Source organism: Cucurbita moschata, unplaced genomic scaffold (genome assembly GCF_002738365.1).
Source record: "Cucurbita moschata cultivar Rifu unplaced genomic scaffold, Cmos_1.0 Cmo_Scf00007, whole genome shotgun sequence".
Classification (NCBI taxonomy): Eukaryota; Viridiplantae; Streptophyta; class Magnoliopsida; order Cucurbitales; family Cucurbitaceae; genus Cucurbita; species Cucurbita moschata.
In genome coordinates, this window is record NW_019268523.1 from 2,998,863 (window position 1) to 3,021,135 (window position 22,273).

The following is a 22,273-nucleotide window of genomic DNA, read 5'->3' on the forward strand; positions in this document are numbered from 1 at the left end:
TCCTTTCAGGACCTCTAGCAACATGAACGTGCACTAGTCCATAGTCAAATCTAGGGGATATGCATACGACCACGTCCAATAGGTCTATGTGCGCGTACGGTCGAATGTAAATAAGTGTTACAGATCCAATCTTGTCTGGACGAAAAAGTAAAAAGTTTGGACCATAACTAGCTTAGTAACTCTCACACACGTTATCATAGCTCTCAAACCAACTACATAGGTTAATAAGAACTCAACCAGCTAAAAATGTTTCGACCCGACCGATTCTATGGTCAAATTATGGTATCTCTAACGCGTTTGATTTCTACAACACCAAACAAAAGTTTCTCCACAAAATGAAAAAAAAATTATACAACCATCGTTGTATCAATTATCATCAAAGTCTCAGATTAATTAATTAGGAAGAAATCATCATCGATATATAATTTAAAGATATTATCTCATTGGTCTCAACCTCCTAATCCTCCTAAATGAAAAATATTATAAACTTCTGCTCAAAGTAGATAATATCATATTCTACTTTCCTGCAACCACACATGTTAATAAGGGGGTGGAGGTGATTTATGGTGGAACCTTATTGGCCAGGGCTTAGCAAGAGCCGGTGGTGGTGGGGTCTTGAATTTGTATTTCTTCTTGGCTGGCGGTGGTGCACCGTGCACCGGAGGAGGAGGATATGAGAGTTTTCTAGGCGGAGGAGGCGGCGGCGGCCGGAGAGGAGGGTGAATGTAATATGCAGTCAATTTTGAGGGGAGATATAAGGAGACAAATACAATGAGAAGGAGGAAGAAATAGAAGGACTTCAATATTAAAGATCCCATGGCTTCCCAATTACAAATTGGTTTTAGCTGTGGCTTTTAAGCCTGGCCTGAACTCCCACACCTACCCTATTTATGGCCAATACAATTAATAATAAATTCCAACTTTTTTTTTTTTTTATATTCTATAAATTACTTTTTTTTTATTTTCTTGACAATAATTTTGTCTCGTACTTACAATATATTTTATTGTCTACTTTGAACATAAACACAATTCTACAAATGCTTCTGTATTATACCACAGTGGTGCATACGAATATATTTTATTGTCTACTTTGAACATAAACACAATTCTACGAATGCTTCTGTATTATACCACAGTGGTGCATACGAATATATTTTATTGTCTACTTTGAACATAAACACAATTTTACGAATGCTTCTGTATTATACCACAGTAGTGCATACAAAAAGTTGTTTTAGAAAGGTGGTGGAGGAGATTTGGGAAAGATTGGATTTGGCCAATTGTGATCGGATTGTACACGTGGTGGAGGTGGAGACTGTTTGCAAATGAGTAGACTTGGCCATTGGTGATCGGATCCTCGACATGGTCGTGATACCGACAGACTCCGCCGTGACTTGAGAGTGTATGACTCATGGTTTAGGGGTGATGATGCAAATTTGAAAGGTAAATAAGGAAGTATGGGCTCGGCCATCGGAGCTGGCGGTGGCAATATAAAGAGATGTGGAGGAGCAATGGTGCTAAATGGATGATGAACTTGTGTTGTAAATTTTGATGGGTGGGCGAATAAGAACCATACAAAGATAAGGGACAAAATCAAGGGAAGCAATGGTAGAGACCTCATTTTTTCTACTCAAGTTTTGTAACACTTGCTATGAATTTTTTAGATTTATAGGAAAATTATTTCGTAAAATTTTCAATTTTGTCCGCATAATTTTGTTAAGTTCAGACTATATCTACTTTAGTTTCAATTTAATCTATAGTTGAGTCAAAATAATTTGGTAATCCAAAAGTAGAGAACAAGGGATTTTATTCGATGACCATAGTTAGTCATGCTCAAGATTCAGATCAAGATTCAAAATCCGAATTTGACATCGGATCACGTAACTTAAGTTCCTCCCTTCTTTAGAGTGAAAAGTCTTCTCAAACACAAGTTATTTCAACATGCTTTGTAACATAGAATTTGTGAGGTCCTACATCAGTTGGAGAGGGAAACAAAATATTAATTATAAGGGCATGAAAACCTCTCCCTAGTAGACGCATTTTAAAATCGTGAGATTAATGGCAATATGTAACGGGTCAATGAATACAATATCTACTAGCAGTGGACTTGAACAGGTACTTGACCATGATTTTTTTTTTCCGGCAATTGAGGTGGGGATTGTTTGAGTAGGTCAAAGTAAATGGTTGTGGAGAGAGGAGATGGAAAATATTGCACATAAATATGGAGTCTTCAAATTTATGAGTCATATTAAATAGGTAGGTCCAAGTATGGTTGGAATTTTCACTATCAAAATTATTGATATCACTCTATGAAAGTTCCTACCATTACCAAACAACTGCTTAACAAAATCGATCCATTACTATTTTCTTTGAATTATGTCCTCTAAAGAACGTTTGGTTCGTGTGTTTTGTGAAAGGTTTTGCGAAAGGAATTGACATGGCCTTATAAAACCCATGCTTGGAGAGAGATATTTAACGTTTTGACGGGAAGAATGACGATATGAATCAAAACATCTAATCATACAATATTCATACAACATTAAGAAGAATCTAAGCTTCATTTATGTAACAAAGGCTTCAAGATACTTCAATTGGTTTCATTTATTCTTAGATGGTTACAAATTTATGATGATAATTGAAGACTAGATTTAGGGCGTTTCATTAATGTATTTTAAGTTTCATTAATGTACTTTAAGTTTCTAGGTTACATTTACATGCCCGTAGAAGACGAAAAGTTTCATTTTAAGGTTATATAAAGTCATGTATGTTATCTTTATAATTGAACTTAGAAATGTTGTAAAAAGAGCATTTGTAAAGAGATTCGAATCTTAAACCAGAATTCTTCATTTCACTTTTCCCTCTCTCTCCTTTTAATATTGTCCTAACTCATTCTCCTAACTCGTTCTCTAATACCCATGTGAGCTTTATTGCAATGGTCAATCATGCGGTAAGCATAATTTTCAAAAGTTATTTAGATGGAGTATTCAACATTCGTATGGGTGGTGGAATGATCGGTGGAGTTGGTTAAGTTTGGTCCCTCTAAAGTTAGAGTCCTCTCTAATACCATTAGTAACGGTTTAAGTCCATCGCTAGTAAATATTGTTTGCTTTGACCCGTTACATATTACAGTGAGTCTCACGATTTTAAAACGCGTATGTATACTAAGGAGAAGTTTCTACACCTCTTATAAGGAATGCTTCGTTCTCCTCTCCAACCGACATGACATCTCACAAATATCCTATACATTTAAACAATACTTCTAACCAAAATACGCTGAGTTTACAAAATTTTAAATGAGAACCTAAGATTGATCCACCAGGCCAGAATGTATGTGGGGGTAAAAACAACAGTTCATAAAGAACGTACCAGATATATCTTTTGAATTTTGAAGCATTGACATGATTGTACATCAATATTCAAGAACACAGTGACTATTGAAACTCTCTGAACCTAATTCCCTTAAATTTACATGCAACTTTCATATTCAGTGGAGTCGGCTACAATTTGCCTATCTTAACAACAGCATGTCTAACATATAATGGGATGCATATGCAGCTAGTAAAATGTGCACTACAAGAACATACTTCTCTCATTTAAATTGTTCATCCTGTCTCTAAAGCTTATTCACCTTTTGCCGCCAGATCCAGAGCCAGACCTCGGACCTGGATGTCGTGAGAACTGTAGTCGCAAGTAATTAGACTCGGGATCTTGTTCGTCCATCTTATAACCTGTGCAAATCAGATAATCTTTTAGCAAATCGAACTGTCAACAATGATATTCTACAATTAATTCAATTAAAACATTATCTATTCCAAGTAAGAAAGAAGCTACAAGGGAAAAAGAATATTGATGCTTTAAGAACCGCAAAAGCCAATATGGAAGAAATATGAATATAATTCACCTTGCAATGCACTCATGGCAGTTGCTGCACAGGCTGGGTTTGCAAAATCCACAAAACATAATATTAGGGGGTCCCCGCCACGCTATATTTAGAAACAAATGTGACATGAAAAACATAGTAAAGATTAGCGATGTTCAAAAGTTAAAAAGTAAAAGTAAAAATAAAAAAAACAACAAAACAGTTACTAGTAATGGACTATTACATGTTTAGATTCTTTGGTCACAAGTCTCAGTTCTTTATATCCCACAAAGGGGCGGAAAATATCTACATTGGAGTAAAGGAATGTGGTTCTTAAGTGATTGAAATGAAAGATAGAAAAAAATCAATATAATTTTGCAGTGGCATCACCGCCTAGAAAAAGGATACGAGCTACTTCCCTCCTGGAACTATCTGAAGGAAGTCCTTCAACATATAAAGTGTTGGTGGCATCAGGAGGAAGAGGCACGGTTTCACGTATGGGTCTGTTCGTTGAATCTACAGGAAGATGATTACTATACTCAATATTTCGACCATTAAGCGCAAGATCAGGAGAAACAGCGAGAGGACGACTCATTACAACAGGATCGGGTAATAAAGGGCCAGGCATTCTATTCGCAATTGGCATTCTGTTTGCAAGAGGCCTTCCCATGCCCATTTCTCCATGGGTAGGTACTTCTCCGGAAGTAAAAGAAGAAGGTTGCTTCAGAAGCAATTATGAAAAGTTTTCAGCACTCAAACTGTGGAGACAAGAAAAGAAAATGAATGTAGTTTCAGTCATACCACACTTTGGAGATAACGATCGTATGCTGATCCAATTGTTTGTGTATCTTTTACAGCCCGAGGACCACCATGATCATCATTTGCTATATAATTGTGCATCTCATGGACGGCAGGCAATCCAGAGGATGGAGGTTCTGAAGAGAGGGAAAGCAGGGCCTAATTCCATTTCCAATTTACAATAAAGGAAAACAGCTAACAAGACCAAAAGAAGAAAGAAGCTAACAAGACACAATTTTGTCCGAAGAAAACGATATTCTACAATTAATTCAATTCCAACCTTTTCTATCCAGAGTAAGAAAGAAGCTACAAGGGAAAAAAGATATTGCTGCTATAAGAACTACAAAAGCCAATATGGAACAAATGTGAATACAATTCACCTTGCAATGCAGTCATTTAATGCAGAATCATTTATTATCCAGAAATAAAAAACGATCTTATTCCACACACGAAACAACAGATGCCCTATTAGCAAAGGAATAAAAAGATATGTCACAAAGAAAATAGGTCTACACACTACATTAATATTCAATTAAATCAACAAAGTTCAATGAGTGTAGAAAGTCCTATCGTACCATCTAACTGGATCGCCTTAGCAATTCAGTTATGCTTTCATATTCCACACATCTAATCTCTTCATCCACTCAATCCAAATACTATATAACACTACTTTAAGTTCAATGGACGGGAAACCTCTATAAAAGCAAAAGTTAAAGAGATAATCAAAGGCTTAAAAGAACCATTTGTAAATCAAGTTTAAAAAAATTCTTTCAATCCCAAAAAAATTCTCAGCTTTAACTTTATGAAATCAAGTGAAATTTCTTAAAAAAAAAAAAAAAAGGCTTCAAGATAATTGTAGGATGTCAATAATAAATTAATAATATGTTGACAACTGCAGATCATGCTCTGGAAGTATCTAGACATTATTATGCAAGGGGATCACAATATAAATGGATCATATGGAAATGTTAATAATACCCAATATATTAAACTAAAGTTTCGTATAAGATCAACCCAGTCATACTCAAAAAAACTAAATAAATAAATTTTTTGCTACAACTTAATTATCATTTGATATACCGAAAGTCTACCATCGTCCTATTCAAACTTTTTATAGCAACTCTAAAAAATCAAGAATATATTGAACCACTATCTAGGGTGCACACTTCACCACTTCACCACTTCACCTAACGGCACAACATTTACATATCTCTTCCACAGCCTATTTTCAAAGGTTAGGTTGCTCCTATTTCACCTGTCCCTACTGCAAAAATCATTTGTGATTTCTTTTCCTCTGATTAAGAGAATGTTTCAGTTCACCATGTTTAATAAATGAACTGTATGTCATTATGTTAGTAAGCATTAGTTTTTCGTTTTTTTCTTTTCCCGCTCACTTGACTGCTTCAACGGCTCCAATTGGAGAGATAAGAGGAACGCCTACTCTCACATTATAGGAAGTGAAGCAAATAATAACTCTCTTTGTCGAATTTCAACATAGAGCAACCGTCGATCTAGTGAGACGTACGGTATGAATTATCTCCACTACTGAGGGCCAAAACATTGAAGAGTTTGGATTTCCCCATGATCGAATACCATACAGGTATAGGTCAACGCAAGCTACCCTCAGCACAATTAAGATTTATTGTGGAGGTTTCTTCCTTGAGATCATGAAAGTTTTATGAATAATTTATAAAGTTTATCTTCATCCCCTAGGATTCCCAACTAGTTTTAAAATATTTAGTAAACTTTCGAAACTGATTATGAAAAATGAGGGCATTATCACCAAATTTTAGTTCATGATGAGGACATTAAAGCCTTTAATGAGACCCTTTCCATTGCCTTTTGAAGAACTTGGCTTGTCTCATCTATCAGATGAAATGCATTGAGCTACCAAATTGTTTTAATACCCCGTGAAAGACACACTCTGGAGTAGTATTCCCTCCCTCTTGGGTCGAAGATCTGCATAACACCCACCAAGAAGCTATGGAGGTACATTCTTCATACAGAGTTCTCAACTACAACTTTATCAGAATAAACCTAAATTCTATTAATTCGTGAACACTGATAATCCACAACTAACTTAACAAATCAATCCCATCAAAATTCACCACCGAACTAGCAGCAAAATCATTATACGCAAAAAAAAACCCCTTCGAGATCGACAACGAACCCAAATTAGCACCAAATTGAACATAATAAACACACGGACCTACCATATTCAGTACGAGGTCGTTTAAGCATGCCTGGCGAGGGAAGCAGAGGCTGCTGCCGATTCCAATAATCATCGGCCATATATGCTGCTGCTTTCCACAATTAGGGCTCGAGAGAGAGGGAAAATGCGATCTTGGAAACAGGAGAAAAATGAATTTAGCTTAACGTGGAATTTAGCGATGGTTAAAACCCTAGCTGGAAGATTAATTTGGAGGTGTGAATGTTGAGAAGCTGCAGAACAAAGCTCCGCAGGCACGTGAGGATCCAATACGCGAGACCTCACCGTAGATATTACGCTATAATCTGTTACCTCAAATTACCCCATAATTAACTGCCATTATCTTATCCACTTCCACTTGTCCTAAAACTCATTTAATAAAAATGTTATTTTTAGTACTATAAAATAAATTTACTTTAAAATCCTAATATTTAGACTAATTTAATTAAAAACATGAAAATCGTCTACCAAAATTGAGAGAATAAATATAAATTTCAAAAACAAAAAATTAAAAATGAAATTATTACTGAATGCGCCTTCATTATCTAAATCATTATAATTACGTAACTCCCTGTAAATCATTATAAATACGTAACTCCCTGTTGTGCATCAGCATCAACTTACCAGATACGTCAAATTCATGAACAGATAAAGATGTCGATAGATATATCATGTTGACAAAATTTTAAATTATGGTACAGCCAAAGTATTAAGGTGAAAAACTCCTGATAAATCGTATCAATAAGTTTACGAACTTATTATCTTAGTATTTAGCACTTATATTCCGAACACAAAACTTGGAATTAGTCTACACAACACAACTATACAATCACCGAAAAAAGTTACTAAAGAAAAAAAGAATTCAAATGAAATAAACTGGAAAGGCTGTACCCAAGACACAATCATTTGAACTTTGGGAGAAAAGTTTAATGGCTGGAAAATACATATGAACTTGATGGTCTGTGTTTTCTCTCTTCTCCCCTTTTCCTGGAAATGGTTGGAAAGTCTCCGGAGTGGACAACGAGAAACTTATCTATTACAATTGAAGACGAGACTCAAATGGTGGATATGCAAGCATGATAACTTATATGCTGTTCTATGTAGCGATGAATCTAGGAAGTGGAGAGCGAGCGACTAAAGAGACAGCTCCTTCCAGTGCATAAAAGGTTAAAGAAAGAGCTCATGGCTATGTCAACCAAGGTATTGACATGATCAACTTCAGTCCATGAGCGACAAGGACAAAGACAACCCAACAATACAGCTGCCAGTTTTAGAGAGAGGGGCTAAGAAGAAAATAATGTGGGTTTTTTGTTTTCATGGGGATGAAAAAACAAGGAAACAAAATTTTGTTTGGCTGGTATAATCTTAATGGATGGTTTTATATACACTATAGATTCAATCAACAGGTAGGAAGGGCAGGCAACCCATAAATAAATTGGACAAAATAATTGGAGACAGAGAGAGAGAGAGAGGATTAGAATGAAAGAACGTTATAAACAAAGGTCAAAGGATTCTACTTCCCTTTTATGCCATTTCTTGCCCATCTTCAAAACCATCACAGGTACTGTAAATATGACATAAAATGGCTTGGAGTAGGACTGCAGCGGATTCCTCCTTTGCTATAGTTGCTGGGAAGCTATTGAAACTGCATCATCAGCCCTCTGTGACGACAGTCCCGAAACTGAAGACTTGTCCGAGCTGCGAACGTTATATCTCTCATATACCTTCTCACGGTTCTCTGACCACCAGTTTTCTGCTTGATGCTCTCCAAATCTTCTCCGGCTGTAAATGCATATAAATAAACAGTTTGAGAACGGTGCATTGGAGTTTTCTGTACCCTACCTCAGATTCTAACACCAAGTATTTTAGATGTCCTAAACCATGAGCAAACCATTAAACTGACAGTTTTTTTTTTTAGAATATTATCTAAAAGTGTCCCTGTCCTACAGTTTTACTTTAATAAGGAACTTTTAAGGAGTATATAAAAGCCACAGACAAGGGCAACCCAAGGACAAGGGTAGAAGAAAGTCCCTTCCAAAGAGGAACTAACATGAATTAGTATTATTGGGCATCGTAGTTGTAAATAATTGTAGAAGAGTTGACAGAAATTAGTATTATTCGAAGTTTGTCCAAAAATGTTTGATAAGATCCTTTGTTTGTAAATTTCTAGGGCCCAAATAAAATTCATTGTACAAATAAGGAACTTCAGCACATGGATTGCATATTCTCGCTCAATGATTAAGTGAGGAACTAGTTAAATGGCAAGTCACACTAAAGAGACAAAGATCACTGTATTTCTAGATGCTGAAACCTAAAAAGAAACAGGGAAAAGAAACATCACCTGAAGCGCACACGTTTTAGATCCCGAGTACCATCACGCAGAGCCACAAGAGTAATATATACACCAGGCTCATATTGTTCAATCCATTCAGCCTCAACTTGAGTGGCATTAGCCAGTACAGAAGTTTTGGCTCTGGAATTATTGTCACCATCTTGTAAAGACTCAGACTCCTTGCCAACAGCTGCAACCAATGCACTACTGTTAACTGGCTGAGACCCTCCACTATTTGGAAGTCTAGAATCTCGACTGTCAATTCTATCTTGTTGCCGAATATTTTCATTCATTCCAGAAAGATCCCTGGATGAATGAGCTGTGCCATAGCTTCCCGGCCAAGCAACAGCATCAGATGCCGTGGGAGATGCACAGGAGTAGCTGCTAAGTGAATCAGATCGTGAATGACGCTCTCCGTTCATACTCAAATGGTATACACCATTTGACTCCAAACCATTTGAAAGATGAACTGATCTCATTTTCTCAGCATCATATACTCCAGGTGGTAACCTCTCAGCCATATCTTTAAGCTGGAACAATTATAGGACATAACCAATTATTAGAACCACAAGTATTATTTTCAAAACATTTCTCAGGATGGTTAAGCAATGCAGAAGAAAAAAAAAAACAATTGTTACATGGAGAATATTTTTATTAGAAGCCCATGTCATTTCCACTTATTGCTCTAGGTTATATACATCCTCGTTCATTCAACTACACAAACAGCTACAAGTTAATTCTTTATGAATGAGTATTTTTTTCACAGACACGAAGATCACATACCTTACTGCATGATATTGTCAAAATGATTGTTTATAATAATTTTAATGCATTCTCCTCTTTGAACTCATAGGAATATCAACTTGAGAGTCCAGAGATAGCAAGCTTTGTAGAATATGGAAAGTACATTAAAAAATTAAAATGACCTGAGCGGTTAGTAACTTGATAACTTCTTTGGCTGCTTTTGATTTACCAGATTCCTCTGCAGCCAAGGCCATAGCTTCTCGTGTTTTCTTCAAAGATTTCTGAAGCTCCAGTTCCTGATGTTCACATTTCTGCTTCAGGCTCTCAACCTGTGTTATTAGACATCAAGATAAGATCATACTCAGTCATCAATCCAAGTCCACCAAATAGTGCACAAATTTTATGAGCCAAATGGAACAGAACCAGTTCGAGGAGAATTTTCTTTTCAAGAAGTCATGTGACTATTCTCCTATTTTTATCCATACCAATTTGAAAGTGAGAACAATCTCCATTGGTTCTACACTCCTTGTTGCTGTGTTCATATTCTATTTTCTTAAGTTGATTGTCTCAGGGGATAAAGGTGAGGGGGTTACCTGTGAACGTAATTTAAGCACTTCGTGATTCAAAAGATCATTTGTTTTCTTCAAACCATCAGTTATGCTTTTGGAAAATGAAAGTCCTGATGCTGTGGGAACAGGAGTGGCAGATCGAGGTGGGCTTGATTTCCTTGAAAAAGGTGAAACGGATCTAGAACTTACTCCAGAAGAAGTGACAACTGGTTTGGGAGCTGTCCGTCGCAGATCAACAGCAGTTGATAATACAACATCTCTAAACTGCAATAGTGGAGGGGCTTGAGAGGATCGAACAAGGGAGAAGGTATCGCCTTTCTTTCCTTGCTTAGCCGCTTTGTTATCTAATTGCTTTATCAAGTCCATATTGGAAGGCACTGACTTAGATATTCTCATATCAGCCTTGTCAATCCTATCCTTGTTCTCACCTGAGATGCGAGGCATAGCATTTTTCCTATTGTTATTACTAGCTTCTAATGCCTTAATCAGTTTTGCATAGCATGAATCACATACACGATATGGTTTTCCGGGATCAGGTGCAAGTGCTGCTCTTAATGCTTTTCTTGAACTGCAAGAGTGGCAGTGCACAAGTCCACAATTATAACAGTTGTGTCTCTTCCGTGTAAACCCAAACGCCTGTCTGCAAGCAGAGCACTGTGACTGCTCAGCACTAGAAACCCATTTGTGAAGACAAATGGCAGCTGTGTAATTTGAACCACATGCTATATATTTCACATGTCTGTCCTTCAAAGCTTCAACTAAAGTTGGTGTCTTCCGATCTTCAACATCACCATGCCCCAATCTCCCGTTTGCACCCTTTCCCCACGTATAAACTTCATTTTTGGACGTTAATACCGCCACATGATATGCACCAGATGAAACTTCTTCAACGGATTCCCCAAAAAGCTTATCCTCTACCAAGCAAGGTATCTTTCCATCAGCACTGGGATTCCCAAGTTGTCCATACACAGTACTTCCCATTGAGAAAACTTGCCCTGAAGTGGTCAAACCAACAGTTATGCTGTGACCGCAAGCAACTTTGTGAAAATCATAATCAATTAATGCCGGCACACATGTGGGTTTAAGTCTGGGCTCCTTATCTCCATGCCCCAGACGATTTTTATCTCCATCACCCCACGTAAACAGTTTACCCGATGAAATGCTTGAACTAGATTGTGTCACAATAACTTCAACTACAGCGGCAGTATGCCACACCCCACATGCAACAGCAATTGTCCTCAGGCCTGATAAAGATTCCACTTCTTTTGGATATGAAATATTTTCTCTTTCTCCATGGCCCAGTGCACCAAATGTTCCATCACCAAATGTGAAAAGCTGACCCATTGATGTTACCAGAGCTGTATGCCATGGACCGCATGTCACTGAAGTAACTTGAAGTCCTTCAAGTGGACCAGAGACTCTCTTTGGTATCCAGTGGCTGACATCACTGCCATGACCAAGAAGCCCTGCATTATGGGTACCATCACCCCATGTATAAAGTTCCCCTGTCGTTGTAACAGCACATGTATGGAACTCCCCACAAGCAACAAAATCAATATTACTAGCTGCCAAGGATTCAACCATACGAGGTTGAATTACATCCTTCACCACACCATGGCCAAGGCGGCCTCCAGATTCCTCTCCCCATGTAAAAATTTCCCCATGCCTTGTCACTAGGGCAGCATGCCTGACCCCACAGGCTATATGATGTATGTCTAGAACAATGTTAGACTCCAAAGGTCTTGGCAGAAGTACATCAGTCCTCGAGGTCACGTAACTTCTTTCAGGCCCTATCTTCACAATATTGTCGCCAACGATCTCACCCCATATGTATACATCACCTAGAGCATCACAATCATCTGGTGCAGACCCATGACTAGAAGTGCTGGGAGCACTTGAAACACTAACTCGCATAACATCAGAACTAGACCCTTTTACTTGCATGTTGGTTTGGTTTAATGATACATGAGCTCTTTCAGACTTTGCAATGTAATTTTCAGGTTGAGAAGTCTTCAGAGATATATGTGCGTTCGAACTTGCATAAACTTCTGGAGAGCTATTGTCTCTATTCACGCTATGCGAACTGTCGCTCGGGCTATTTGAAGTCAATTCACAACTTCCCTGAAATGACATCAGCAAACCATGTATTAAACATGGAAATCCAGCTACATATCATATAATATTATGCATACTGCTTATAACATAACATTTAAAAAAAAAAAAGCATGTATTTATAAAGGAGTGTATAAATGAAGGATTTAAAATTGGAAACTTGCTAAAACTAACAAATAAGACCAAAGTTCCAGGGAATGAACTTCAAGAATTGAGCACATGATCTAAGGATTATTACATCAATCTCAGTAAATTAAGGGGAAAAGGAGAATGCAGACTGCACAAAGTTACTGCCAGTTTCTGTTGTTGTCTCAATGCCTCTTCTGCTCTACACTTTTGCTTCTAAATAAATCTTAGGTCATCCTCATTGTGCATGGGCAGGACTGGCAGCATGATCTTCATTCTCACGAAGCTGCATCCCCATTATCAATTGAATTTATCTTACACTGTTCAGTTACAAAATTGAATTTAAACAATCGATCCACTCAAGGCCAAGGGAGCCAACAATTAATTGGCCTTATTCACAAAAATCAACCAGAAGAGAACATTATTCGATACGGCATGCTCTAAAGTCTAAAATTATATCTTAAAAAACAATGCTTCATTTTTTGTTCCCAAAATAGGAAAACAGAGATATCGAGCAAACTTGAAAATTGGCAAAGCAATTGACTCTAGGGAATAATAAAGCAAGTACAAGCAAAAGAGTTTACGTCAAGATAGAGGCCTCCATCACTCCAGCCATCAATTTTGGAACGCCCACCTTGACCAGATGCAATTAAAGCTTTCAGGCCTGAAATCCAAGCCTCTGCCTCAGCTTTATCCTTACAAATCTAAGGAGCAAGAACATATGTCCATTAGCATCAAATCAAAAGACCAGGAAAAGATAATGGCTTTTAAATACAAATAGCACAAAAAAGTCCACCAACCAGATCGAGGGATCGCTTCCCGTTGTTGTATATAAGAGAGAATGATAAGTAATCCTTTTCTGGACGAAGATATCGTTCAAAGACAGCCTGAATAAATTCAGTGAATAGTAAAATAAATATCAAAGAAAGGATTAAGTAATAGTGTATGTTAGTTGCATCTAAGTAGGAAAAACAATTATTAAAGCTGAGGATTAGAGTGATAACCAATAGATTAATATCTTACAGTTCTTTGTCCAGGTATAATTTGTGAGATTGAAGCTAACTTCAAACTCCTTTCACCCTTACTTGAAATCCAGATCAAGGACGATTCATCCTAAAATAGAGAAAAAATATAAACAGTAATAAGGCAAGGAATACTATCAAGCCATTGGAAACGTGAAAAGGCTGAGAGAACTGTTAACTTTATTTACGGAATTAATAAATTTCAATTTTAAAACTGAATCTCTTCATTGCTCCAGCCTCCACTATTAAACTTCCCACAGAAAAGATATGCTACCGTACATTCCATATTAACCAAGTGTCATTAACAAAACAAATAGAACTTCGTTCATAGCAATGTGCACCAAGCCAATAACAATATACTTTTCAGAATGGTTGACCTACCTTGTAAAGTTAATTCAAGTACAGCGGTGACAACACAACAAAAGCACATCAAATTTTTTAGGGTATTTTTTAATGTTATTGTATGTGCTCATACATATACAACTGAGTTCGCAAGAATGTAACTGGCATCATATGTATACAAATTCAGTTGACAACCAATTTATCCATATGTATATCTAGTTTTTGAAAAAAGAATTAGAAGAGAAATTTTCCACATCGGAAAAAATACAAGAAATTGATGTGCACTAAGTACAATAAAAGGAACCGATCATTGGTTCCCAAAAAAAAAAACAATATATTTTTTGTGTACGTAGTTAAATTCCCTTATTGTCTTCTTTTATTTGAGAGTGGAAGAATGATATAGTGGTGCAAAGCTTTGGAAGAGTTTTTCTCTAGTCACTAGGATCGGGGAGAGAATTTTATGCCATTGTACTAATTTTCCACGTAGTGGAAGTTCTTTACACTAGATTGAGGTTTTTCTCCAGATTTGAAGTTTTACATTTAAATTCTTGTGTTTCTTATTTTTATTATTTTCTTTTAATTTCTCGGTTATTTTTCTATTTATTCTTGCGGCAAAAGTGGGAGGCTTCTTTCCAACAACATATAACCTCAACCAAAAGATCAAAAATTTAAATTTCCATCCTTGTATGCCATTAAACTAAAAAAAAGTAAGCCAGTAAATCAAATAACATTCCATCGGTATGAAGTGAAAACAATGATTGAAACAGAGATAAGAAACTGAGTTACAAGGCTCCCAAACTCAAGAAAGGAAGAATTCTATGCATTAGATCACTCAAAAACATCAGAATTCCCATATATCACATTCTAATCAAGCTTACTTCCTCGGCTAATCCACGATGCAGTGTTCTTTAACACTGTCCTAGTATTCAAATCACAAAAACTGATCGAAACTGAGTTACAAGGCTCCCAAACTCAAGAAAGGAAGAATTCTATGCATTAGATCACTCAAAAACATCAGAATTCCCCTATATCACATTCTAATCAAGCTTACTTCCTCGGCTAATCCACGATGCAGTGTTCTTTAACACTGTCCTAGTATTCAAATCACAAAAACTGATCCCTAGTTTCTTGCGAGAAAATTTTATCAACTTCTAACAATTAAATAAGTCACTGTAGCAGCAACCCAAAAGCATTGCAAAGAGAGATTAGCAAATGGTGCAACCAATTTTTCATCAATACTAATAAGCTAATTTGGTAACTGCCAAAACAAAAAAAAAATGCCCAAGGGATGTACAACTTATATAAGACTAATTAAAACCATTATTGGAACCAAACTCACACTAGAAAGCCTAAATGGACAGAACTTCGGCTTTCCTTTACGACCATATTTTAGCAGTTGAGCACCCTTCTTCAATGCAATTAATGCCTGCAAGATGAAATCAACCTTGTGAAACTACCAAAAAAGAGGAAAATCAAACTAAGGCAAAGCTGGATATGAACAGTGGCATGACAAGAAATATGGCTTGGAGGATTTAGTTTCAGCTTCACAATGGGGATGAAGAAGTAAAAAATGGAAATAATTGAGGCGAACAAAGAAAAGAAAGTAAAACCACTGTAACACCCTAAGCCTAGAGTGTTAATTGCTCAAAAATCACTTGACCATCCATCAAAGTTTTCACTCTTCGTTCTCATCCCAAAGTAGCAAAAAACTTAAATATAATAGATCCAGCTAACTATCTCTGAATTGTATAAGAAGAAAAATAAATCTCCAAAGAACTCTTCCCAATGAACTATCTGGCCACACAGTCGAGCATTGTATCGTTTGAAGGAAAACAATGTTGATAAGCATTGCCAATGTTTTTCATTTAATGAAAATAGAACCAAAATAACATTCCCAGATTGCATTTGTTTTCCTCTCGCTATTTAATCGAAGATAAGTCAGTAAAATCAATATAGGATTCGAAATAGTTCTCTTTACTGCCTCCAAGTTAGTCGGAAAAGCTTAATTTTGAAGTAATTCAATCAGCCCATCAAAGTTCGGCCTGTCCTCAACACCAAACGCCTACAAATTCGTATATCTAGCAGCTGTTATTCATTATAGAGAGAGATGAAGAGCGCAAATTAAATTGTGTAGTACAGAGAAAATATCATGAATTACTCTTTCTTCCACGATTCGATTTTGACCGAGAAAAATCCCAGCAATTCCGAACAATCAGCTAATGACGTTAGGAAAACAATAGTTGAAGTTCCAGATTAAAGAAAAAAAAAACAACGCACAAAAATCGGGACAAAAAAAATAGAGCTCAGACCGAAGATAAAAGGCGAAAACAGAGAGGCAAAAGAATACCTGCTCGACATCACGGTCGGCATTTGCATAGCTAAAAGGATCTGCCATTCCATGTGAAAAATTCGCCAAAACGCCACCGCCCGCTCTTATCACTCCGCCGCTCTCCGGTCATTCTATACGGTGACTAAATATTCCGTACACTAACATCAACGGTCATATCAGGCCCACCGCAGAGCTTCTTCTCTAGCTCTCTCTCTCTAAAACACACTACTGACAAACAAGAACAAAATTTCCCAGCTCCCTCCCCCTCGTCCTTCCCCGAAAGCCTTGTAGATCTGTCACGCTCCTTCGAAGCCAAAGTCCTAGAAACTCCATTCGAAACACTGAGTCAAAAACATCCTCATGGACCTCCGCTTAAGCTCTTAGAATGAGAACCAAAAACTGAAATACAGCCTCCAAAGCAGCTTCTCGGAAAGCAAGGATGCCTTCACCGCAAACAACCCGCTCCCGACGGCGGAAATACTCAAGTCCTCGAGGCTGCCGGAGACAGAGCAAAGAGAGAACCCGACGGAGGAGACAAGGAGTCTAGAGAGAGAAAAGACGTAGTCGGAAGTCTGTACAATTACAGAGTCAAAGACGGGAAAAAGAAAAAAATCAATTAAAAACCCAAAAATAAAAAAAAAATAAAAAAGGAAACTTATATTACAAATAATTAAATAAATTAAATAAATAAAATAGAAATTTCGCTAAACAACATATTTACCGCCACCGCGAAGAAAAAAAAAATAATCGCTTTTGGCATATTCACAAATAGTAATTAAATTAATTTTCAATATTTACAATTTAATTAAAAAAAACCAAATCAAATATTTATATTCTAATCCAGTTGACTCTTAACATTTTTATTTATTATATTATTTTAAATTTTTAATTAACGAAATATTGATACCATTTATTTTTTAATTTCACGAATTATAATCACTTTATATAGTTGGTGGGTAAAAATAATAATTTTAAAGTATTTGACTCGCTAATAATTTAACATTTACATAAATAAACACAATTATCCTTTTTTTTATTATTATTATTCTTTTAAATTATTTATAAATGTCGATTAATTATTATTCTTCAAATCACATTGATGAAGAAAATAACAGATTTCTTTTTCCCTCGTGGTCCAATTTTCCTGAATTTATTTTTAAGAATAATCGAGAAATATAATAATTATAAAAATATTTAAAACTTTAAAATTGACGGGTGATAAAATTAAATTGTTGGAGAACAAATTCAAAGGCGATGATAATAGCACGTGTTAGTGGGAGTATCATTTAAGCTTGTTCTACAAGTAATAAACACATTCCTTTTATCTGGGAAAATGGTATGGATTTTTAATCCCAATAATTAATCTAAGTTATTCGATTTGTAACGATTCAAATGTTGTTATTATAAAACGTTATTTTATTAGAAAATTAAATTATGTAAATACATGGAAATAAAAAAATGCCGACCAAGAAAGAAAAGAATGTCGAGATAATGGCTAGAAACAAAACGAAAGACGATAAGGAAAAAGAAGAAGAAAGAAGAAAACTTAAGAGAAAAGGAGGTTCCAAAGGCTAGCTTTGCGTAGAAGAAGCCAAATTGGGAAGAGGAGAGGGACCAACTATGCATTATCCATGCCCTTGATTTGACCCAACTATTCAAAACGCTATCTTTTTCTTTTTCCTTATTCATCTCGAGTTTAACGACAGCGAGAATCGAAGATCGAACCATGTAACATTTCATAAACAGCAGTTCGTGTACTCTTGCAACATGTTTATACTTGTCAGTTTGTCTTTAAGTACTTTATCATGTGAGATCTCGCATCAATAGAGAGTAAAACGAAACATTTTTTTATATATATATATATATAAGAGTGTGTAAATCTCTCCCTAACAAACGTGTTTAAAAATCATGAGACGGATGACGATATGTATCGAGCCATAGAGGACAATATCTGCTAGCGATGGGCTTTGACTGTTACAAACAATATCAAGGCCAGACACTGAAAGGTGTGCCAGCCAGGATGCTGGCCCTCAAGGGGGTGGATTGTGAGATCCCCACATCGGTTGGATGGAGAGGAGGACAAAACATTCCTTATAAGAGTGTGGAAACCTCTCTCTACATTTTAAAACCGTGAGGCTGACGACGACACGTATCGGGCCAAAGCAGACAATATATGCTAGCAGTGAGCTTAAACTGTTACAAATCATTTCAACATGTTTTGTCTGCGCCCATGTGGTTTCTAAAAAAAATTTAAAGTGGACATGTATGCATGCTTTACTATAAACTTCTTATGCTTGAACCACCAAAAGTAAGATAGTCATCGTTGGTATAAATAGTAACTTTCAATACTTTCTTAATCATTAAATCCTTAAGATCACTCTGATTCAGATATGATATAAATGCATTCGTATATCTTTATGAGATTCTAGAGGGTGAAACGAAACATTTCTTATAATGGTATAAAAATATCTCCCTAATATACACATTTTAAAATCGTGAGGCTAACGACAACACGTAACAGGCTAAAACGAACCGTAAATTTGGATTATTACACTTTAAACTTAGATTCAGAGCGTTTTATGATCCACGATGGTTTAGGTCAAAAAAGGGGATATGGTTGCATTTATGGAGCCCTAAAAACACCTGGTTGTTCCCTTTTTGTCCACTCTTTTTGATATTTTTTTCATTCCACTTTATTCCAACTTTTCCTATTATTTATTTATTTTTATTTTAAATATTTGTATTTAAAAATTAATTAAATTCATGCATGTCTTATAGTATTTCATGACCGAGGAATTAAATGGATTTGGGTGCAATTCTTGTAAACCCACGCTTGCATGTGACATGTTTCACACAGTGCATCCAATTTTAATGATATGATTCACATGAACAATATAACTATTCATATCCAATATTTTAATTTAATTCAATTAATTTCTTTTTTTTTTTCTTCTTTTTCTTCCTTCACATTTAATTTGCTTAGCATTTGTTTTATGTTAAATAAACTAATAATAGTAATTTAAATTTAGACAATAAATTAATTTATATTTATATTTATATAATTAAAATAAATGTTAGAAGAACACGACTCTTCACAGTGCTACGATATTGTCCACTTTGAGCATAAGCTCTTATGACTTTGCTTTGAGATTCCCTAAAAGGCCTCATGCCAATGGAGAGAATATTCCTTGATTATAAATTCATGATTATTCCTTAAATTAGCCGATGTGGGACTTTCATCATCCAAAGTACGCCTCCCCTTAATTGAGGCTCGACTCATTTTCTTTTGGGGTTATTTGTTCAACATTTGAGAATTTACCGATCTATTGACACGACTAAGTTTAGGGCATGACTCTGATATCATGTTAGATGAACACGACTCTCCATAATGGTATGATATCGTCCACTTTGAGCATAAGCTCTCATGGCTTTACTAGTATGAAAACTTTTTAGTAGACACATTTTAAAACCATGTAGTTGATGACAATGATGCATAACGAGTCAAAATGGACATTTTATGCTAACAGTGGGCTTGGACGGTTACAATGTGGTATCAGAGGCAAACGTAGGCCCCTAAGGGGGTGGATTGTGAGATCTCACATTGGTTGGAGAGGAGAGCAAAGTATTCGTTATAAGGGTGTGGAAACCTCTCCCTATTGACGTGTTTTTAAAACTGTGACACTAATGACGATAAGTAACGGACAAAATTCGGACAAAAATCAACTCATGGATGTTAAAGTTCTTGTACATTGCTTGGTATTAAGGTATGGGTAGAGATGGCTTTACTTTGTGGGAACACAAAGGAGAGTTCCCCAATATTGAACAAGAAACAAGGTGATTGGGAAGTGAGCCATCATCTTTTACTTTTGCTTTTCAGTTCATTCTCTAAAAGAGGGATGGGTGGCCCCAGATAGAAGAACAAGTTAAATCAACCAATTTTCCTTTTAAAATAACACCCATTTTACAAATTCGTTACCTTTTTACATACTTCCGCCGATATTCTCTTAAGTCGCTCGTAACGTGCTCATATATTACTTACTATTCGTTTCTAAGAGTGAAAACTATTGTAACGACCCAGATCCACTGCTAGCAGATATTGCCTTTTTTGGATTTTCCCTTTTGGGCTTTCCCTCAAGACTTTGAAACTCGTCTGCAAAGGATTCTACCCGTCGTTCAGTGGGAATTACGTTACTAGGTAGCCCTTGTAACTTGGTTGGGGAGGAGAACAAATCAATCTTCCCCTAGCAGACGCGTTTTTAAGCCTTGAGGGGGAGCCCGAAAGAGAAAGCCGAAAGAGGACAATATCTGCTAGTGGTGGATCTGGGTCGTTACAACTATCCCTACAAACCAACACAAGTTTGTCCAGTATGTTTTGTTTTTCACTAGCATGCATTTTAAATTTTCTTTTAAGAAGTTCATAACATAGAATTGCTGAAATTTTTAAGGTTGAGCATCAAAGAAAAAACTGCCGTTTATTAGTATAGACAATGACTTTCAATTCTTTTAAAATTTTATTAGTTATCGTGTCATAATTTGCTGTCGTCCTTTTAAAGGGCCTATTTTTGGCATGGCCACATCACTTCTCTCTCTAAAATGCCACATTCTACTTTAGGAGGGAGGAAGTGACTAAAGTTTTATGGTTGTATTAGGTCAATGGCACATTTGGGTAATCATTGGTAATAATATACCAATTGTCCTTAGTCATATCATTAGGCCAAAAAAAAAGTCGACCTTTTCAATTTTCAAGTTTCAGAGGACATGATTCAGTACATAAAAATTTATAATTATCTCAAAAGTTACGTCTTATTTTTTTAATTTGAAATATTTTTTTAACAAATATTAAATATAAAAAAGAGAATTATAAAAATGTGAGTTTTATACTTTAATTTTAGTGTCACGGCATTAATTATTATTCATAAAAGTATACTAAGAAACTAAATACCACAAATTAAAATATAAATATGTTATTGATTATATAAATAGTTACACTCATTAATGTGGCCCAATTTAGTACGAAATCTGGCCCAAACTCAAAAGGCCCAGTTTTCGGCCCAACATTTCATGAGTCCAGCCCATCCAAGCCCAGCCCAACACGCTGGGAAACTATTAGCTTGCTTGTTTAATTAGCTTTAATAATTGATTGCAGTTTTGGGAAGTTGGGTGGTTGTCCGTCCGCCGCGTGGCAAGACTTGCGACTATAAGTCAAGAAAATGAAACTACCTCCGGTTACTTCCATTTCCGGCGAGAGTAGAGTGACAATCCCATACACTTCCAGTCGTGGAAATGAGGCTCTCCGCCACTCTCCGCCTCTCTCCGCCTTCCCATTCTTGTGTTTTTGAGTTTCCCATTCTTGTCTCCCTCTCCGATTCATTTCTCGCCGGGAATAGAGCCGCCAACGATCGGAATCACTTCCACTACCCTCCTCCTCTTCCGTTTTCTTCTGTATCCTTATACATTGTAGAGCAAGTAGTCAAACTCGCCTCTAAAATGCATCCCCATAACCTAATCCATTATGATGAACTTCTCCGGCGGCGCCTTCACATTCGACGCTGCCGTCAAAACCTTCCAATCCAGAGAGATTCCCCGGTTTTACAGCGGCATTTCGGTAGTCACTGTCGGAGTTTGGTAAGTCGATTTTGTTGAAATTTGATTACTCTTCTCTGTTTGTTCCTCCTACTGCTAGGTCTATGGGAAATATCATCTCCTCTGCTTTAATTACTCAGAGAATGCAGGTTGGGCCTAAAGGGATGTTGGGGGGTTTTGATTCTAGGGTTTGATGGGCTTTTTTTTTTTTTTTTTTTTTTTTTTTTTTTTTTTTTTTTTTTTTTTTT

At 36.3% G+C, this 22,273-nt stretch overlaps 3 protein-coding genes and 1 long non-coding RNA gene across 5 annotated transcripts in view; 2 read left to right on the forward strand and 2 right to left on the reverse strand.

The window, feature by feature from the left end:
* Positions 1-3,350: 3,350 nt before the first annotated feature.
* On the reverse strand, positions 3,351-7,135 carry LOC111444852 (RNA-binding protein 2-like). 2 transcript variants are annotated; one of them, XM_023082937.1, is made up of 6 exons: positions 6,871-7,135; positions 4,661-4,816; positions 4,268-4,580; positions 4,104-4,165; positions 3,902-3,983; positions 3,351-3,728 (listed from the first exon to the last, which is right to left on the reverse strand). In XM_023082937.1, the coding sequence occupies exons 1-6, from the start codon at positions 6,940-6,942 to the stop codon at positions 3,625-3,627; spliced, it is 789 nt and encodes a 262-aa protein (XP_022938705.1). In that variant the 5' UTR covers positions 6,943-7,135; the 3' UTR covers positions 3,351-3,624. The 2 variants fall into 2 exon arrangements, with proteins under 2 accessions (XP_022938705.1, XP_022938706.1); XM_023082938.1 differs by having other exon boundaries at positions 4,661-4,794; positions 6,871-7,128.
* Positions 7,136-8,076: 941 nt separating this feature from the next.
* Positions 8,077-17,036, reverse strand: LOC111444850 (PH, RCC1 and FYVE domains-containing protein 1-like). The gene is made up of 9 exons (XM_023082935.1): positions 16,461-17,036; positions 15,453-15,539; positions 13,773-13,862; positions 13,550-13,636; positions 13,334-13,453; positions 10,536-12,632; positions 10,125-10,271; positions 9,208-9,728; positions 8,077-8,648 (listed from the first exon to the last, which is right to left on the reverse strand). The coding sequence occupies exons 1-9, from the start codon at positions 16,506-16,508 to the stop codon at positions 8,486-8,488; spliced, it is 3,360 nt and encodes a 1,119-aa protein (XP_022938703.1). The 5' UTR covers positions 16,509-17,036; the 3' UTR covers positions 8,077-8,485.
* On the forward strand, positions 9,611-10,761 carry LOC111444854. Its single transcript, XR_002710751.1, has 3 exons — positions 9,611-9,700; positions 10,175-10,437; positions 10,514-10,761. It is a non-coding gene; the product is annotated as an uncharacterized LOC111444854 (long non-coding RNA).
* Positions 17,037-21,627: 4,591 nt separating the features above from the next.
* LOC111444851 (L-type lectin-domain containing receptor kinase S.6-like) overlaps positions 21,628-22,273 on the forward strand; it is a 3,627-nt gene continuing 2,981 nt past the window's right edge. Inside the window, exon 1 of the mRNA XM_023082936.1 lies at positions 21,628-22,067. The gene's annotated coding sequence lies outside the window, so the exon portion shown is untranslated. The remainder of the gene's footprint in view (positions 22,068-22,273) is intronic.